The sequence below is a fragment of the Emys orbicularis genome, chromosome 16 (assembly GCF_028017835.1).
Source record: "Emys orbicularis isolate rEmyOrb1 chromosome 16, rEmyOrb1.hap1, whole genome shotgun sequence".
NCBI lineage: Eukaryota > Metazoa > Chordata > Testudines > Emydidae > Emys > Emys orbicularis.
The window spans coordinates 3157821-3176466 of record NC_088698.1 but is presented as its reverse complement, the minus strand read 5'-3'; the positions used below and the strand labels follow the sequence as shown (position 1 = coordinate 3176466).

The 18646-nt window shown below is 49.4% G+C and overlaps 1 protein-coding gene across 1 annotated transcript in view; it reads left to right on the top strand.

The window, feature by feature from the left end:
* Positions 1–18646, top strand: part of RASAL1 (RAS protein activator like 1) — a 131121-nt gene that overhangs the window by 100255 nt on the left and 12220 nt on the right. Inside the window, exon 14 of the mRNA XM_065417590.1 lies at positions 13449–13586. Coding sequence (XP_065273662.1) covers positions 13449–13586 — 138 coding nt within the window. The remainder of the gene's footprint in view (positions 1–13448; positions 13587–18646) is intronic.

Here is an 18646-nt window from a genome sequence, read left to right as displayed (position 1 = left end):
GACCCAGCAGGGGGGTCAGCCAGCGAGGCCTGTCTGCGGGGTCAATCTGGTTCAGTTCACAAGCCTTCTCAAAGGCTGTGAGGTAGGCATCAATATCCCCCCCTCCTTGAACTGGGGCAGCAGTTTGGTGTCTAGATTCCCCACACCACTGGCGTCTCGGGGCCCTTCCCCACTTACCCCGTGGCAGGCCCTCTTGGCCCGCCTCTCGTCCATCTCCAACTCATGCTTCCGCTCTTCTACACGGTCCGCTCGTTCTCTCTCTCTGTCCACCAGCCTCCGATCCTCTAGCTCCAGCTCCTTTACTTTCAGCTGCAGCTCCAATCTCCGCAGCTCCTCTAGGGAGGAACCCGACGGGGGTCTCCCTGTACTGACTGGGGAGTCAGGTCTGACCCACTCCCGGTCACTACACAGACTGCCCCCACGGCTACTCCCCGGCTCTCCGGGCACCCCGGGAGCCCCCCCGGGGTCTGGAGCCTGCGCCTCAGACGGGTCATTCTCTACAAGCTGAGTAATCAGCCGCTCCTTAGTGAGCCTCCCCACGCTCAGCCCCCTCTCCCTGCAGAGATGTGCCAGGTCGCTCTTACGGAGCTGGTTCTAGGCCATTTCCAGGCTGGTTCCGTTCAATACCCTCGTTCTATCGCTGGCAGCCACTCACTGCAAAGCGCCTGCGCCCGCAGCCAACGTCTACAGGGTGCATCCGCGAAACATCCCACTTCTGACACCACGTTGTCACGGACTCACAGACCGTGCCCACTCTTGGCCCCGTGCGGTCCGTGGGGGGTGCCCCTTTTAGTGAGACAGCCCTTCTCGGGGGTCCACTCTCTCTCGGGGTCAGGCCCCGTGCGGTCCATGGGGGTGCCCCTTTTAGTGAGACAGCCCTTCTCGGGGGTCCACTCTCTCTCGGGGTCTGGCCCCTCCACCTCCTGGATCCGCACCTCTCTGAGCCTTAGCACGTCTGTCTCTGCCGTGGGCCCCCTCAGGGAGTCCACTCGCTCTGGACCCCCAGGGCCTCCACCCCCGAAGGGGTTGATGCAACCCTGTTCTCTAGACCGGAGTGACTCTCAGCCAGCATGAAACAGAAGGGTTTATTGAGAGTTGAACACAGCACAGGAAACTCTCTGACCCTCAGGCCTGGCCTCCCTCAGCCCAGCACATCCCAGTCTCTCTGCATCCAGGTGGGCTCTGCCTGCTTCCCCTCTCCAGCCCAGAGCCCCCCTGCTTCCCAGCTGGGCCTCTGAGATCACCGGCCCTAGGCCCCGCCTCTGTCCATTGTCTTCCCTCCAGGTGAACAGGGTCGTAAACCGGGGCCTCCTCTCCTGCTTCTCCCTCTGGCTGGAACCGGTTGGTTAGGTCACTGGGTCCTCACTCTGCAGCCCATTGTCCTCCCACTGGCCAGAACCGGCTGCGTCTCCTCAGCTGGGCCTCCGGGTCACCAGGTCGTCAGGTCACCGGTCGCTGGGGTATCCATCCTCCCGGCCACCGGCTGGGTCCCCACGTCCTCTGCAAAACACACTCCCTCTCCCCTCACCTCGTTAAACCAGTAACACCCAGGGAAACTGAGTCCCACCCCCTCTGCATGCAAACCATTGAAACTCCACAGAAAACAAGAAACCCCCCCACTTCGTCACACAGGGCCATTAATCACATCTTGCTTTGAAAAATCGTGACTCTGGGCAACCTGCATGACATTATGGATGGCTTTGTATTGTGGATGGCTTCCCTAACTGCGGAGGGGCGATAGATGGCACACATATTCCAATTCTGGCACCAGACCACCTAGCCACTGAGTACATTAATCAGAAGGGGTATTTCTCTATGGTTCTCCAGGTGCTTGTGGATCACCATAGGTGTTTCACGGACATTAACGCAGGCTGGTCCAGAAAGGTGCATGATGCCCGCATCTTTCAGAACACTGGCCTGTTCAGGAAGCTGCAAGCTGGGTCTTCCCTGACCAGAAGATCACCGTAGGGGAAGTCGAAATGCCCATTGTGATCCTGGGAGACCTGCCTACCCCTTAATGCTGTGGCTTATGAAGCCATAAGGAGTGGTTCAACAACAGGCTGAGCAAGTGTAGAATGACTGTTGAGTGTGCTTTTGGCCATTGGCGCTGCCTATATGGGAGGCTGGACCTGGCCGATGACAATATTCGTATGCTTATAGCTGCGTTCTGTACGCTCCATACTATTTGATAAGGGAAGGGTGAAGGCTTCACTCAGGGCTGGACCGCTGAGGCTCAACGCCTAGAAGCTGAATTTGAACAGCCAGAGACCAGGGCTATTAGAGGGGTGCAGTGCGGGGCCATAAGGATCAGGGATGCCTTGAGGCAGCAATTTGAAGCTGAAAGCCACTAATATTTGTTGCTGTGCTCGGGAGTGCAGTGCTTGTAATGCTAGGAAGTGATTGTGATTGGTGTAGATGATGCACTATGAAGGTTTAAGAAAATTGCCTGTTGTTTTGCAGGGCTCTGTTTGCTTTCAATTAATGGAATAAAGATTGCTTTCACACCAACACAATTCTTTTATTAAAAAACAACACCGGAGGAGAGAGACAAACAAAAAAAACCACATCTGCATTGTGGGAGATGGGGAAGGGAAGGTCCCAGGAGGAGGTGGGGTTCCAGGACAGTTAAAGATTTGTAAAAATAACGAGGAGTACTTGTGGCACCTTTGAGACTAACAAATTTATTTAAGCATAAGCTTTCATGGGCTAAAACCCACTTCATCGGATGCATGCAGTGGAAAATACAGTAGGAAGATATATATACACAGAGAACACGAAAAAATGGGTGTTGCCATACCAACTATAACGAGTGTAATCAGTTAAGGTGGGCTATTGTCAGCAGGAGGAAAAAAGCTTTTGTAGTGATAATCAGGATAGCCCATTTCCAACAATTGACAAGAAGGTGTGAATAACAGTAGGGGGAATAGTTCTACTTTGTGTAATGACCCATCCACTCCCAGTTTTTATTCAAGCCTAACTTAATGGTGTCTAGTTTGCAAATTAATTCCAATTCAGCAGTTTCTCATTGGAGTCTGTTTTTGAAATTTTGTTGTTGTAGTATTGCCACTTTTAGGTCTGTAATTGAGTGACCAGGGAGATTGAAGTGTTCTCTGACAGGTTTTTGAATGTTATAATTCTTGACGTCTGATTTGTGTCCATTTATTCTTTTGCATAGAGACTGTCCGGTTTGGCCAATGTACATGGCAGAGGGGCATTGCTGGCACATGATGCCATATATCACATTGGTAGATGTGCAGGTGAACGAGTCTCTGATGGTGTGGCTGATGTGGTTAGGTCCTATGATTGTGTCCCCTGAATAGATATGTGAACAGAGTTGCAACAGGCTTTGTTGCAGGGATAGGTTCCTGGGTTAATGTTTTTGTTGTGTGGTGTGTGGTTGCTGGTGAGTATTTGCTTCAGGTTGGGGGGCTGTCTGTAAGCGAGGACTGGCCTGTCTCCCAAGATCTGTGAGAGTGAGGGATCGTCCTTCAGGATAGGTTGTAGATCCTTGATGATGCGCTGGAGAGGTTTTAGTTGGGGGCTGAAGGTGACGGCTAGTGGCGTTCTGTTACTTTCTTTGTTGGGCCTGTCCTGTAGTAGGTGACTTCTGGGTACTCGTCTGGCTCTGTCAATCAACTGCATTTGCTCCAACCCCTCAGACAGAGACAAACACCTACAAGATCTCTATCAAGCGTTCTTACAACTACAATACCCACCTGCTGAAGTGAAGAAACAGATTCCCCACCCTCCCATCCCCCTTGCCTGTCCCTCTTCAGGGACCCCTCTCACAGGCAACTTCTCATCCAGAAGGTCCAGGCTCTCCTCGCTCTAGGAGTGGTGGAGAAGGTCCCTCAGGAACTCACAGGCAAGGGTTTCTACTCCTGATACTTCCTCATCCCCAAAGTGACTGGGGACCTCAGGCCCATTCTGGACCTGTGGGAACTCAACAAGTTCATAGTCAGCTTGAAGTTCCGCATGGTCTCCCTAAGCACAAACATCCCTTCTCTAGACCCGGGAGACTGGCACACCTGCCCTGGATGCTTATTTTCACATATCTATCACCCTGGCTCACAGACAGTTCCTCCGCTTCATAGTGAACAAGGTGCATTACCAGTTCAGGGCCCTCCCATTTGGGCTTTGCACAGCACCTCGCGTCTTCACCAATTGCATGGTGGTTGTAGCAGCTTTTCTCCGCCGCCGCCACGTACATGTCTACCCTTACCTAGACGATTGGCTCCTGGGGGACCGCTCCTGTCAGCAGGTGGAATCGCAGGTGAATATAGTCAGAGACACATCTGAGCAATTAGGTCTCATACGCAACGTCAGCAAATCAGTGCTCACCCCAACTCAAAGGATAGAGTTCATTGGAGCTGTTCTGGATGCGACTCAAGCGAGAGCGTTCCTGCCAGAGACGCGTCACCTGGCCCTCTCGCAAATAATCAGCAACCTTTGCAGCTTCCCTACCACCACGGCGAGGCAGTGTCTCAGGCTGCTAGGCCATATGGCATCCTGCACATACGTGGTTCAACACGCCAGGCTGCGACTCAGACCCTTGCAAGCGTGGCTCACATCTATGTATCACCCGGGCCGCAAGAGTCTGGACATAGTGCTGGCCATCCCTCGGCACACCCTCGACTCCCTACTGTGGTGGCTGAATCCCCGCGCGGTAGGCGCTGGGGTTCCTTTTCACCCGCCCCAACCCACCCTGACCTTAGTCACCGATGCGTCCGCGTTGGGCTGGGGAGCGCATCTGGGAAGCCTGACAACTCAGGGCCTATGACAAGTAGAGGAACTGGCTCTGCATATCAGCGTCAAAGAACTCAGGGCGATCCGCCTCGCCTGCCAAGCTTTTCTGACTCACTTGCAGGGCCATTGCGTAGCGGTGATCACGGACAACACCACGGCTATGTTTTATATAAAGAAGCAGGGCGGAGCCCGCTCGTCTCCTCTCTGTCAGGAAGCCCTCCTACTGTGGGAATTTTGCCTAGCCCACTCCATTCTCCTCCAGGCTTTGTACCTGCCGGGCGTTCAGAACGTGCTGGCGGACAGTCTGAGCAGACGTTTCCTCACACACGAGTGGTCGATTCGCCCGGACATCATCCACTCTGTCTTCTGTAGTTGGGGGTTTCCCCAAATCAACCTGTTTGCCACACAGGTCAACAGGAAGTGCCCAACCTTTTGCTCCTTCAGGAGCAACAGCCCAGGCTTGGTCGCAGATGCATTCATGATCCCATGGTCCGGGCAGCTGCTATATGCCTTCCCACCATTTCCGCTGATCCACAAACTGCTCCTCAAAATCCGCAGGGACAAGGAGGACATCATTTTGGCGGCCCCAGCCTGGCCTCACCATTGCTGGTACCCCACCCTCATGGTCCAGTCACCAATATAGCTACCTCTCACTCCCGACCTCATTACACAGGACCAAGGTTGCGTCCTTCACCCAGACCTTCAGTCTCTCCACCTCACGGCCTGGAGAATCCATGGCTGAATCAGGCAGAGCTTGCCTGCTCGTATCCAGTGAGGCAGGTGCTTCTGGAAAGCCACAAACCATCTACTAGGGCCACATACAGGGCAAAATGGAAGAGATTCTCCAGCTGGTGCGCCCAAAGGCAGGTGCTCCCATCCCAGGCTCCCATTCCTTGTATCCTGGAGTATCTTATGTACCTAAAGGACCAGCATCTGGCATTTGGTTCTCTCAAGGTCCACCTCGCGGCCATCTCGGCCTTTCACCCAGCCGATTCTGGGCGTTCGGTGTTCACTAACCCCATCGTGGGATGTTTCCTGAGAGGTCTGGAGAAAATACATCCCCCAATAAAGCCCCCCATCCCGGCCTGAGACCTTAACCTAGTCCTCTCCCGCTCATGGGCTCTCCTTTTGAGCCCTTAGCTTCTTGTTCACTCCTTTACCTCTCTTGGAAAGTAGCTTTTCTGGTGGCTATCACCTCGGCACGACGCGTGTCTGAGCTGCAGGCCCTCACCTCTGAGCCCCTGTACACGATTTTTCATAAAGACAAGGTACAACTTAGACCTCACCCAGCTTTCCTTCCTAAGGTGGTGCCCCACTTCCATATTAGCCAGGACATCTTCCTGCCAGTCTTTTATCCAAAGCCACACAACAGCCCTCAAGAACAACAGCTGCACTCGCTGAATGTTAGGAGGGCGCTCGCTTTCTATATTGAGCGCACAAAGCCATTCCGAAAGACAACTCAGTTGTTCGTTGCTATAGGGGAGCGGATGAAGGGATTGCCAGTCTCTTCCCAGCGGACCTACCCCTGGATCACAGCTTGTATCCGCACCTGTTATGACTTGGCGAAGGCTCCTCCGCCTGCCATCACGGCTCAGTCCATGAGGGCTCAGGCCTCATTGGCAGCCTTTCTAGCCCAAGTACCTCTCCAGGAAATCTGCAGGGCTGTGACGTGGTCTTCTATGCATACTTTCACGTCGCACTACGCCATCATCCACCAATCTAGGAACGATGCGGCCTTCAGCAGAGCAGTACTTTGGTCGGCAATACTCCGACCCCACCTCCAAGGTAAGGCTTGGGAGTCACCTAACTGGAATTGATATGAGCAAGCACTCGAAGAAGAAAAAATGGTTACTCACCTTTTGTAACTGTTGTTCTTCGAGAGGTGTTGCTCGTATCTATTCCATTCCCCCCCACCTTCCCCTCTGTCGGAGTAGCCAACAAGATGGAACTGAAGGGGGGTCGGGCCGTCAGGGTCGTATATAGCGCGCCATACCAGCGCCAATCCAGGGGGCTCCACAGCTGGCCCGATGGGTAGCTGCTAGGGAAAAGTTTCCGACAGCCGTGCATGCGGTGCGCACACACCTAACTGGAATAGATACGAGCAATTTATCTCGAAGAACAACGGTTACAAAAGGTGAGTAACCGTTTTTTCTGCCACTCAGACTAGGCATGTTGTGGTACACGCATCATACAGACACAAGCCTGCTTTCTGTAGTCCTGCCCCCCAAAACTCAGTGATTCCCAAAATCAAATCCACTTACCAGGGGCCTCCTCTCCTGTTTGCGCTTCGCCAAAATCCGACTGCTGTGACTGGCTAGGTTCCTCTGGGGTAGAGAATTGCTCCTGGCTGCATTCATCTCTGACCTCCGAGTTGTCCTCTGCCTCTGGGTCCCCCTCCACATCCTCGTCCAAGATTTCCTCCTCCTGGTTCAGTCCACTCTCGACTGGCACGCGAGCCACCGAAGTATCCACAGGGGCCTTCGCAGTGGAGGTGGGGTCGCCACTGAGTATCATGTCCAGCTCTTTGTAGAACCAGCAGCTCGTGGGCGCAGCGCCGGAGCGGCGGTTTGCCTCCTGCGCCTTGTGGTAGGTGTTCCGCAGCTCCTTCACTTTGACCCTGCACTGCAGTGTGTCCCAGTCATGGCCCCTTTCTGTCATGCATCGTGAAATCTGTCTGTAGGTGTCATAATTCCTACGGCTGGAGTGCAGCTGGGACTGGACAGCCTCCTCTCCCCAAATGCTGATGAGGTCCAGCAGCTCAGCATTGCTCCAAGCGGGGGATCGCCTGGTGCGTGGAGCAGGCATGGCCACCTGGAAAGATGCGCCGAGACCACTGCATGCGTCACCGAGCAAACAGGAAGGGGACTTTCAAAATTCCCAAGGAATTTAAGGGGTGGGCTTACGGTTGGTCACCTGAGGGCAGAGCAGTGGAGTTTAAACCAATGACCAGAGAGGCAAGAACAGGCATTGTGGGACACCTCCCGGAGGCCAATGGCAGCACTGTAATTGCCACGGTGTCTACACTGGCGCTGTACCCCCAGCGCAGAAAGCTGTACGCCTCTCGCCGGAGTGGTTTTTTTACAGCGCTGCACCTGCGCAGTTTCTGCGCTCTAAGTGGCTGGGCAGTGTGTAACCTCGCGAGTTACAGCACAGAAAGCTGCTTTCCTGCACAGAAACTTGCCAGTGTCGACAAGGCCTCAGAATCATGAACTCGACCATTTCGTTATCACTTTAACCCAGGCTGCCTTCCACTTTCAAATTCCCAACCAGTTCCTCCCTATTTGTCAAAATCAAATCTAGAATAGCCTCTCCCCTAATGGCTTTCTTCACCTTCTGAAGTAAAAAATGGTCTCCAATACATTCCAAGAACTTGCTGAATAATCTGCGCCCTGTTGTGTTATTTTCCCAACAGGTGTCTGAGTAGCTGAAGTCCCCCATCACCACCAAGTCCTGAGCTTTGGATGATTTTGTTAGTTGTTTAAAAAAAGCCTCCTCCACCTCTTCTTCCTGGTTAGGTGGTCAGTAGTAGACCCTACCATGACATCACCCTTATTTTTTATCCCTTTTATCCTTACCAGAGATTTTCAACAAGTCTGTCTCCTATTTTATCTTAACCTCAGCCCAAGTGTATAAGTTTTTGATATATAAGACAACATCTCCTCCCTTTTTTCCCTGCCTGTCCTTCCTGAGCAAGCTGTACCCTTCTATACCAATATTCCAGTCCAGTCTCTATGATGGGAAAGACCCTATTTGGACACAGAGTGGCTAACCTAGTGAGGAGGGCTTTAAACTAGGTTCGACGGGGACAGGTGAGCAAAGCCCACAGGTAAGTGGGGAACATGGAGACCTGGGAGATGGGTCGGAAACAAGAGGGAGTGTGGGCTATATTGGCAGAGAGAAAGGAGGATCAGGACAAAACTGGGAGGAAAGATCAAACCAGTATCTTAGATGCCTATATACAAATGCGAGAAGTATGGGTAATAAGCAGGAAGAACTGGAAGTGCTAATAAATAAATACAACTATGACATTGTTGGCATCACTGAAACTTGGTGGGATAATACACATGATTGGAATGTTGGTGTGGATGGGTACAGCTTGCTCAGGAAGGATAGACAGGGGAAAAAGGGAGGAGGTGTTGCCTTATATATTAAAAATGTACACACTTGGACTGAGGTGGAGATGGACATAGGAGACAGAAGTGTTGAGAGTCTCTGGGTTAGGCTAAAAGGGGTAAAAAACAAGGGTGATGTCATGCTAGGAGTCTACTACAGGCCACCTAACCAGGTGGAAGAGGTGGATGAGGCTTTTTTTAAACAACTAACAAAATCATCCAAAGCCCAAGATTTGGTGGTGATGGGGGACTTCAACTATCCAAATATATGTTGGGAAAATAACACAGCGGGGCACAGACTATCCAACAAATTCTTGGACTGCATTGCAGACAACTTTTTATTTCAGAAGGTTGAAAAAGCTACTGGGGGGAAGCTGTTCTAGGCTTGATTTTAACAAATAGGGAGGAACTCGTTGAGAATTTGAAAGTAGAAGACAGCTTGGGTGAAAGTGATCATGAAATCATAGAGTTTGCAATTCTAAGGAAGAGTAGAAGGGAGAACAGCAAAATAGAGACAATGGATTTCAGGAAGGCGGATTTTGGGAAGCTCAGAGAGCTGATAGGTAAGGTCCCATGGGAATCAAGACTGAGGGGGAAAACAACTGAGGAGAGTTGGCAGTTTTTCAAAGGGACACTATTAAGGGCCCAAAAGCAAGCTATTCCGCTGGTTAGGAAAGATAGAAAATGTGGCAAAAGACCACCTTGGCTTAACCACGAGATCTTGCATGATCCAAAAAATAAAAAGGAGTCATATAAAAAATGGAAACTAGGACAGATTACAAAGGATGAATATAGGCAAACAACACAGGAATGCAGGGGCAAGATTAGAAAGGCAAAGGCACAAAATGAGCTCAAACTAGCTACGGGAATAAAGGGAAACAAGAAGACTTTTTATCAATAGATTAGAAGCAAGAGGAAGACCAAAGACAGGGTAGGCCCACTGCTCAGTGAAGAGGGAGAAACAGTAACAGGAAACTTGGAAATGGCAGAGATGCTTAATGACTTCTTTGTTTCGGTCTTCACCGAGAAGTCTGAAGGAATGCCTAACATAGTGAATGCTAATGGGAAGGGGGTAGGTTTAGCAGATAAAATAAAAAAAGAACAAATTAAAAATCACTTAGAAAAGTTAGATGCCTGCAAGTCACCAGGGCCTGATGAAATGCATCCTAGAATACTCAAGGAGCTAATAGAGGAGGTATCCGAGCCTCTAGCTATTATCTTTGGAAAATCATGGGAGACGGGAGAGATTCCAGAAGACTGGAAAAGGGCAAATATAGTGCCCATCTATAAAAAGGGAAATAAAAACAACCCAGGAAACTACAGACCAGTTAGTTTAACTTCTGTGCCAGGGAAGATAATGAAGCAAGTAATTAAGGAAATCATCTGCAAACACTTGGAAGGTGGTAAGGTGATAGGGAATAGCCAGTATGGATTTGTAAAGAACAAATCGTGTCAAACCAATCTGATAGCTTTCTTTGATAGGATAACGAGTCCTGTGGATAAGGGAGAAGCTGTGGATGTGGTATACCTAGACTTTAGTAAGGCATTTGATACGGTCTCGCATGATATTCTTATCGATAAACTAGGCAAATACAATTTAGACGGGGCTACTATAAGTGGGTGCATAACTGGCTGGATAACCGTACTCAGAGAGTTGTTATTAATGGTTCCCAATCCTGCTGGAAAGGCATAACAAGTGGGGTTCCGCAGGGGTCTGTTTTGGGACCGGCTCTGTTCAATATCTTCATTAACGACTTAGATATTGGCATAGAAAGTACGCTTATTAAGTTTGCGGATGATACCAAACTGGGAGGGATTGCAACTGCTTTGGAGGACAGGGTCATAATTCAAAATGATCTGGACAAATTGGAGAAATGGTCTCAGTTAAACAGGATGAAGTTTAACAAAGACAAATGCAAAGTGCTCCACTTAGGAAGGAAAAATCAGTTTCACACATACAGAATGGGAAGAGACTGTCTAGGAAGGAGTATGGCAGAAAGGGATCTAGGGGTTATAGTGGACCACAAGCTAAATATGAGTCAACAGTGTGATGCTGTTGCAAAAAAAGCAAACATGATTCTGGGATGTATTAACAGGTGTGTTGTGAGCAAGACACGAGAAGTCATTCTTCCGCTCTACTCTGCTCTGGTTACGCCTCAGCTGGAGTATTGTGTCCAGTTCTGGGCACCGCATTTCAAGAAAGATGTGGCGAAATTGGAGAGGGTCCAGAGAAGAGCAACAAGAATGATTAAAGGTCTTGAGAACATGACCTATGAAGGAAGGCTGAAAGAATTGGGTTTGTTTAGTTTGGAAAAGAGAAGACTGAGAGGGGCATGATAGCAGTTTTCAGGTATCTAAAAGGGTGTCATAAGGAGGAGGGAGAAAACTTGTTCACCTTAGCCTCTAAGGATAGAACAAGAAGCAATGGGCTTAAACTGCAGCAAGGGAGGTCTAGGTTGGACATTAGGAAAAAGTTCCTAACTGTCAGGGTGGTTAAACACTGGAATAAATTGCCTAGGGAGGTTGTGGAATCTCCATCTCTGGAGATATTTAAGAGTAGGTTAGATAAATGTCTATCAGGGATGGTCTAGACAGTATTTGGTCCTGCCATGCGGGCAGGGGACTGGAGTCGATGACCTCTCGAGGTTCCTTCCAGTCCTAGAATCTATGAATCTATGCCAGCTATGTCATAGCTGTATTTATTAACTAGCATTTCAAGTTCTTCCTGCTTATTCCCCATACTTCTCATATTAATTTACAGACATAAGATACTGATTTGATTTCCTCCCTATGTTCTTTCTGGTCTTTCCCTTATTCCTGCTATAACAGCCCATGCTCCTCACAGACTCCGACCCTTCTTCCAGGTCTCCATGTTTTTGATTTACCTGTGAGCTTCTGTCACCTGCCCTCATAGAACCTAGTTTAAAGCCCTTCTCACTAGGTTAGCCAGTCTGTATCCAAATATGCTCTTCCCCTTCCTGAATAGGTGGATCCCATCTCTATCTCTGTTTATCAGTCCTTCTTCCTGGAACAGCATTCCATGGTCAAGGAAGCCGAAGCCCTCCTGGTGACACCATCCTCGCAGCCAGGCATTCACCTCCAGGATGCATCTGTCTGTGCCTGGGCCCCTACCCTTGACCAGAAGGATCAAAGAGAACACCACCTGCACCCCCAACTCCTTCAGCTCCTCCCAGAGCCCTGTAGTCACTGATGATCTGCTCAGGGTTGTACCTCCCAGTATCATTAGTGCCCACATGGATGAGTAGCAGGGGGTAGTAGTCAGAGGGCCGGATGATCCTCGACAATCCCTCCATAATGTCTTGGATACGGGCCCTAGCAGGCACCATACCTCCTGGGATGCCATGTCAGGGTGACAGATGGGTGCCTCCATCCTCCTCAGAAGAGAGTCACCAACCACCACTACCCTACGTTTCCTCCTGGGAGTGGTGGTTGCGATCCTCCCAGCCTTGGGGGTACATGGCTTCTCCTTCTCCGCCTTTGGGGGTGATTCCTCATGGGTTGTTACCAGGGCAGCATAACAGTTCTTCATCATTATGGTGAGTGGGTTGGGAGAAGGGATGGAGCACTGCCTGCTGCCAGAAGTAACCAGCAGCCAGTGTCCTCCTTGTGACAGAGCCATGTCCTCCTCCCCCGGTGGTGTGACAGCAGTCCTCTGTAGCTGGATAGCTTCCTCAGCCTTGGAGGTCTCCATATGAATACTCACAATGAATTCCTCATGGGCATGGATGCTCCTCAGCCTAGTCACCTCCTCCTGTAGCTCTCCCACCTGCTTCCTGAGAGATTCCACCAGCAGGCACCTCTCACGCTGGATGGTCCCCCCAGCCTGACTCTCAGAGTGGGAAATGCAGGCCACAGGATCTGGGTAGAGGCATCCATGGCTAGGTTCTCGGTCTCAATACAGGTTCAGGTGGAGGAGACAGGAGCAGCGTTGGCACAGGCGAGGTGGCACTTCCTAAGCATTATATTACAACTCCCTTTCAAACTCCCCTGTTCTCTAGCTCCCCTTGGTCGCTCAGCTTCTGGCTTTTAAGCTTTCTCTCCTAGGTCAGCCCTACCCCCTCGTTAATGACACAGGGGAGAGTGATCACAAGGCTGATTGAGGCTGATCAAGGATGATCCAGGGAACAAAGGCTCGAACAGTCCCCAGACCCACAATCCCAACTGACCCGCTACCAATGGTGAAGGCACCCAGATGCTATAATATATAGCATATATAATGGGGCCATATTAAACACACTGGATAGATTTTGCAAAAAGAACAGGAGTGCTTGTGGCACCTTAGAGACTAACAAACTCCTGTTCTTTTTGCGGATACAGGCTAACATAGCTGCTACTCTGAAACCTGGATAGATTTTGTTCTCCAAGTTGCTCCCATATATTTTGGAGGAGATGCACATGACGTGCTCTCTCTCTCTCTCAAGGATACTTGACTTATGTTCTTTGTTGTTTTCCTAAATCTAAATCAAAATCCAACGTAGACTGCAAGCCAGCGGTAACTCTTTGCTCATGGAATGGTGTTTTGGAGGGTGGCTGCTGACGCTGGCGGTTGAAATTCTGATCCTCTCTTAGGATGTGAAGTACATTGCCATCAGTGGGTTCTTATTCCTCCGCTTCTTCGCTCCTGCCATCTTGACACCAAAGCTGTTCAACCTCCGCGACCAGCATGCCGACACCCGGACCAGCCGCACACTTTTGCTACTGGCCAAGGTACCCAGCAGGGTGGAAGGGTGGGGGAGGAGGGGGGAACCTCCTGCTTTGTGCTGAGTTTTCATGCTGTTTGACTGTGAGGCATTGCTGTAACATGTCAGAGTGCCTCTGATAGCACTCTCTCTTAGTGGAGAAATCCACAGAGGGCAAAATAAGCCCAAATCTTGTGGGCAGGGTTCTCAGCTGGTGTGAATCAGCACTGGTTTCAGTGGAGCTATGCCAATTTGGAAGATCTGGCCAAGATGTCCCTTGAATCGAGTTGTGACTTGGTTCCAGCCTCTAAGTACCCTCGTGGAGAGAAGATTCCTGGATCCTTTATGGATTCTAAAGGGTTCTTTAAGGTAGCAGAGAAAGGAGCAAGAACCAATAGCTGGAAGCTAAAGCCAACTTCACATTAGAAATTAGGCACCAATGTTTAACGGTGAGGACAATTAACCATTGGAACAAACTGCCAAGGGAAGTGGTGGATCCTCCATCTCTGGCTGTCTTCGAATGCAGCCTCGCTGCCTCTCTGGCAGTTGCTTTAGCCAACCCCCTGTACTGGGTGAAATGTAAAGGCCTGTGATCTACAAGAGGGTAGACTCAATCCGATGGTCCCTTCTGACCCTAAAGTCCATGACTCCCTTAAAAGAGGAACTCCTTGTGTCATACGAGCCATCATACCTGACACCGCCATATATAACCAGCCATCCAGCTGCAGATAAAGGCCTGGTCCAGCGCCCGTTCAGAACAAAGGAACGGCTGGGGTGGCCATTGGATTAGTCCACCAGAGCAGTTATCCAAATTGGGGGGGGGGGGGGGGGGCAGAATGAGCCCTGCCTGGGTGCATGGGCAGAGAGGGTTTGCTGCAGCTGGCGTATTTCTTAGCATTCGGCAGATGCTTTTTCTGCAGGGAGCCCTGGCCTGCTGGGTCTGTCCTGGGGCCTGTACCCAGAAGGCTGACAGCTGGTCGCACTCACTGATCAGCGCACCTGTGGGGAAGGTGCAGCGATTAGATGTGGTGGTGATTTCTTGGTGGAAAGTGTTTTACATCTTTTGGGGCAGACCCTCAGCCGGTGTAAATTGGTGTCGCTCCACTGAACTCACTGGAGTGGTGCTGCGCTGGGCCAGCCAAGGAGCTGACCCATTGTTTTTAATCACTGCATCGAGGTGGAAGAAAGAAGTGCTGTGTTTGGGAGGCCCAGGCCCCACTGCAATCTGGAGCTGCCCCACCCTGTGGGCTGGAGAAACCCCAGCGCTTGTCCCGGTGTTGTAAGGTCCAGTTGGGTTGACCCTGGAGCTGAGCCGCCAACATGGACAGTGGGCTGAGTGAGCTCACATGCACCTCAATCACCTGCCCTCCGTGAGGCCTCCCAGTAAGGAACCCCTGCCCCCAGGCCAGCTCCCTCTTACACACAGTCAAATCCACTCTGGGCTCGGCTGTGGTTGGCAGTTCGGCTGCGCCAATGCCACTGCATGCAGGTGGCTCTTCCCCCAGAGTAGGGGCTGGCACCCCCTCGTGCTGGATTGTGGCAGGGTGAGAGGTGGGGCAGGGGATGCTATCCAAGGCCAGACAGGACTTTTGTCTCATCCAGGCCATATTACTTCCCCGCCATAACCCCAGATAGATCTTTTTAAACAACATACAACCCTGATCTAAAAATTGCAGTGATGGAGAATCCACCCGACTCTCAATAAATTTTTCCCATGGTCAGTTACCCCAAGGAGTGGGAGTGAATGTTCCAGAGAATGAAGGAAGGTGGCAGCGGGGACAGGGCCGCCCAGAGGATTCAGGGGGCCTGGGGTCTTCGGCGGCGGGGGTCCTTCTGCTCCAGGTCTTCGGGGCACTTCGGCCGTGGGTCCCGGAGCAAGTGAAGGACCCGCCGCCGAATTGCCGCCGAAGACCCGGAGTGGAAGAACCCCTTGCTGCCGAATTGCCGCCGAAAACTCTCGTGGGGGCCCCTGAAAACTCTCGTGGGGGCCCCTGCAGGGCCCAGGGCCTGGGGCAAATTGCCCCACTTGCCCCCCCCTCTGGGCAGCCCTGAGCGGGGGTGGGGGAGATGTAGGGAGGGATGAGGGGGGAGGGTGATGTGAGGGGAAGGAGAGAGGAGAAGAAAAGAAGTGGGGGAGTAGGAGAACATAAGAGCGGCCAGACTGGATCAGACCAAAGGTCCATCTAGCCCAGTATCCTGTATTCTGACAGTAGTCAATGCCAGTTGCCCCAGCTTCTGGCAAACAGAGGCTAGGGACGGTATCCCTGCCCATCCTGGCTAATAGCCATTGATGGACCTATCCTCCATGAATTTATCTAGTTCTTTTTTGAACCCTGTTATATAGTCTTGGCCTTCACAATATCCTCTGGCAAAGAGTTCCACAGACTGACTATGCGTTGTATGAAGAAATACTTCCTTTTGTTTGTTTAAACCTGCTGCCTATTCATTTCATTGGGTGACCCCTAGTTCTTGAGTTATGAGAAGGAGTAAATAACACTTCCTTATTTACTTTCTCCACACAAGTCATGATTTTATAGACCTCTATCATATCCCCCCTGGTCGTCTCTTTTCCAATCTGAAAAGTCCCAGTTTTATTAATCTCTCCTCATATGGAAGCTGTTCCATACCCCTAATCATTTTTGTTGCCCTTTTCTGAACCTTTTCCAATTCCAATATATCTTTTTTGCGATGGGGCGACCACATCTGCATGCAGTATTCAAGAAGTGGACATACCATCGATTTATATAGATGCCATATGATATTTTCTGTCTTATTATCTATCCTTTTCTTAATGATTCCCAACATTCTGTTTGCTTTTTTGACTGCCACTGCACATTGAGTAGATGTTTTCAGAGAACTAGCCACAATGACTCCAAGATCTCTTTCTTGAGTGATAACAGCTAATTTAGACCCCATCATTTTATATGTATAGTTGGGATTATGTTTTCCAATGTGCATTACTTTGCATTTATCAACATTGGATTTCATCTGCCATGTTGTTGCCTAGTCACCCAGTTTTGAGAGAACCTTTTGTAGCTCTTCGCAGTCTGCCTGGGACTTCACTATCTTGAGAAGTTTTGTATCATCTGCAAATTTTGCCACCTCACTATTTACCCCCTTTTCCAGATCATTTATGAATATGTCAAATAGGACTGGTCCTAGTACAGACCCCTGGGGGACACCACTATTTACCTCTCTCCATTCTGAAAACTGATAATTTATTCCGACCCTTTGTTTCCTATCTAAAAATCTAAGTACATTATATCCACTGGATCCCCCTTGTCCACATGCTTGTTGACCCCCTCAAAGAATTCTAGTAGATTGGTGAGGCATGATTTCCCTTTACAAAAACCATGTTGACTCTTCCCCAACAACTTATGTTCATCTGACAATTTTGTTCTTTACTATAGTTTCAACGAGTTTGCCTGGTACTGAAGTCAGGCTTACCGGCCTGTAATTGCCGGGATCACCTCTGGAGCCCTTTTTAAAAATTGGCATCACATTAGCTATCCTCCAGTCATCTGGTACAGAAGCTGGTTTAAATGATAGGTTAGTAGTTCTACAATTTCACATCTGAGTTCCTTCAGAACTCTTGGGTGAATACTGTCTGGTCCTGGTGACTTATTACTGTTTAGTTTATTAATTTGTTCCAAAACCTCCTCTAATGACACCTCAATCTGGGACAGTTTCTCAGATTTGTCACCTAAAAAGAATAGCTCAGGTTTGGGAATCTCCCTCACTTCCTCAGCTGTGAAGACCAATGCAAAGAATTCATTTAGTTTCTCTGCAATGGCCTTATCACCCTTGAGTGCTCCTTTAGCATCTTGGTCGTCCAGTGGCCTCACTGGTTGTTTAGCAGGCTTCCTGCTTCTGACGTACTTAAAAAGTTTTTTACTATAAATTTTGAGTCTTTGGCTAGCTGTTCTTCACATTCTTTTTTTGACCTTCCTAATGATATTTTTACACTTCATTTGCCAGTGTTTATGCTCCTTTCTATTTTCCTCCTAGGATTTAACTTCCACTTTTTAAAGGATGCCTTTTTGCCTCTCACTGCTTCTTTTACTTTGTTGTTTTGCCATGGTGGCACATTTTTGGTTCTCTTACTATGTTGTTTAATTTGGGGGATACATTTAAGTTGAGCCTCTATTATGGTGTCTTTAAAAAGTTTCCATGCAGCTTGCAGGGATTTCATTTTTTGCGCTGTACCTTTTAATTTCTGTTTAACCAACTTCCTCATTTTTGTATAGTTCCCCTTTCTGAAATTAAACGCTACAGTGTTGGGCTGCTGAGGTGTTTTCCCCGCCACAGGGATGTTAAATTTAATTATATTATGGTCACTATTACAAAGTGGTCCAGCTATATTCACCTCTTGGACCCGATCCTGTGCTCCACTTAGGACTAAATCAAGAATTGTCTGTCCTCTTGTGGGTTCCAGGACTGGCTGCTCCAAGAAGCAGTCATTTAAGGTGTCAAGAAACTTTATCTCTGCATCCCGTCCTGAGGTGACATGGACCCAGTCAATATGGAGATAGTTGAAATCCTCCATTATTCTTGAGTTTTTTATTTTAATAGCCTCTCTAATCTCCCTGAGCATTTCACAGTCACTATCACCATCCTGTCCAGGTGGTCGGTAATATATCCCTACTGCTGTATTCTTATTATTAGAGCATGGAATTACTATCCATAGAGATTCTATGGGACAGTTTGGTTCATTTAAGATTTTTACTTCATTTGATTCTACGCTTTCTTTCACATATAGTGCCCCTCCCCCACCAGCACGACCTGTTCTGTCCTTCCGATATATTTTGTACCCTGGTATTACTGAGTCCCATTGATTATCCTCATTCCACCAAGTTTCTGTGATGCCTGTTATATCAATATCCTCATTTAATACAAGGCACTCAAGTTCAGCCATCTTATTATTTAGACTTCTAGCATTGGTATATAAGCACTTTAAAAACTTGTCACTTTTTAGCTGTCTGCCATTACATGATGTAATTGAATGGGACTTCTTTTCATTTGACTGTTTCTCATCAGATCCTACCTCTCTCTCTCTCTCCCACCTCCAAGCTGCCCAGACCCTCCCTG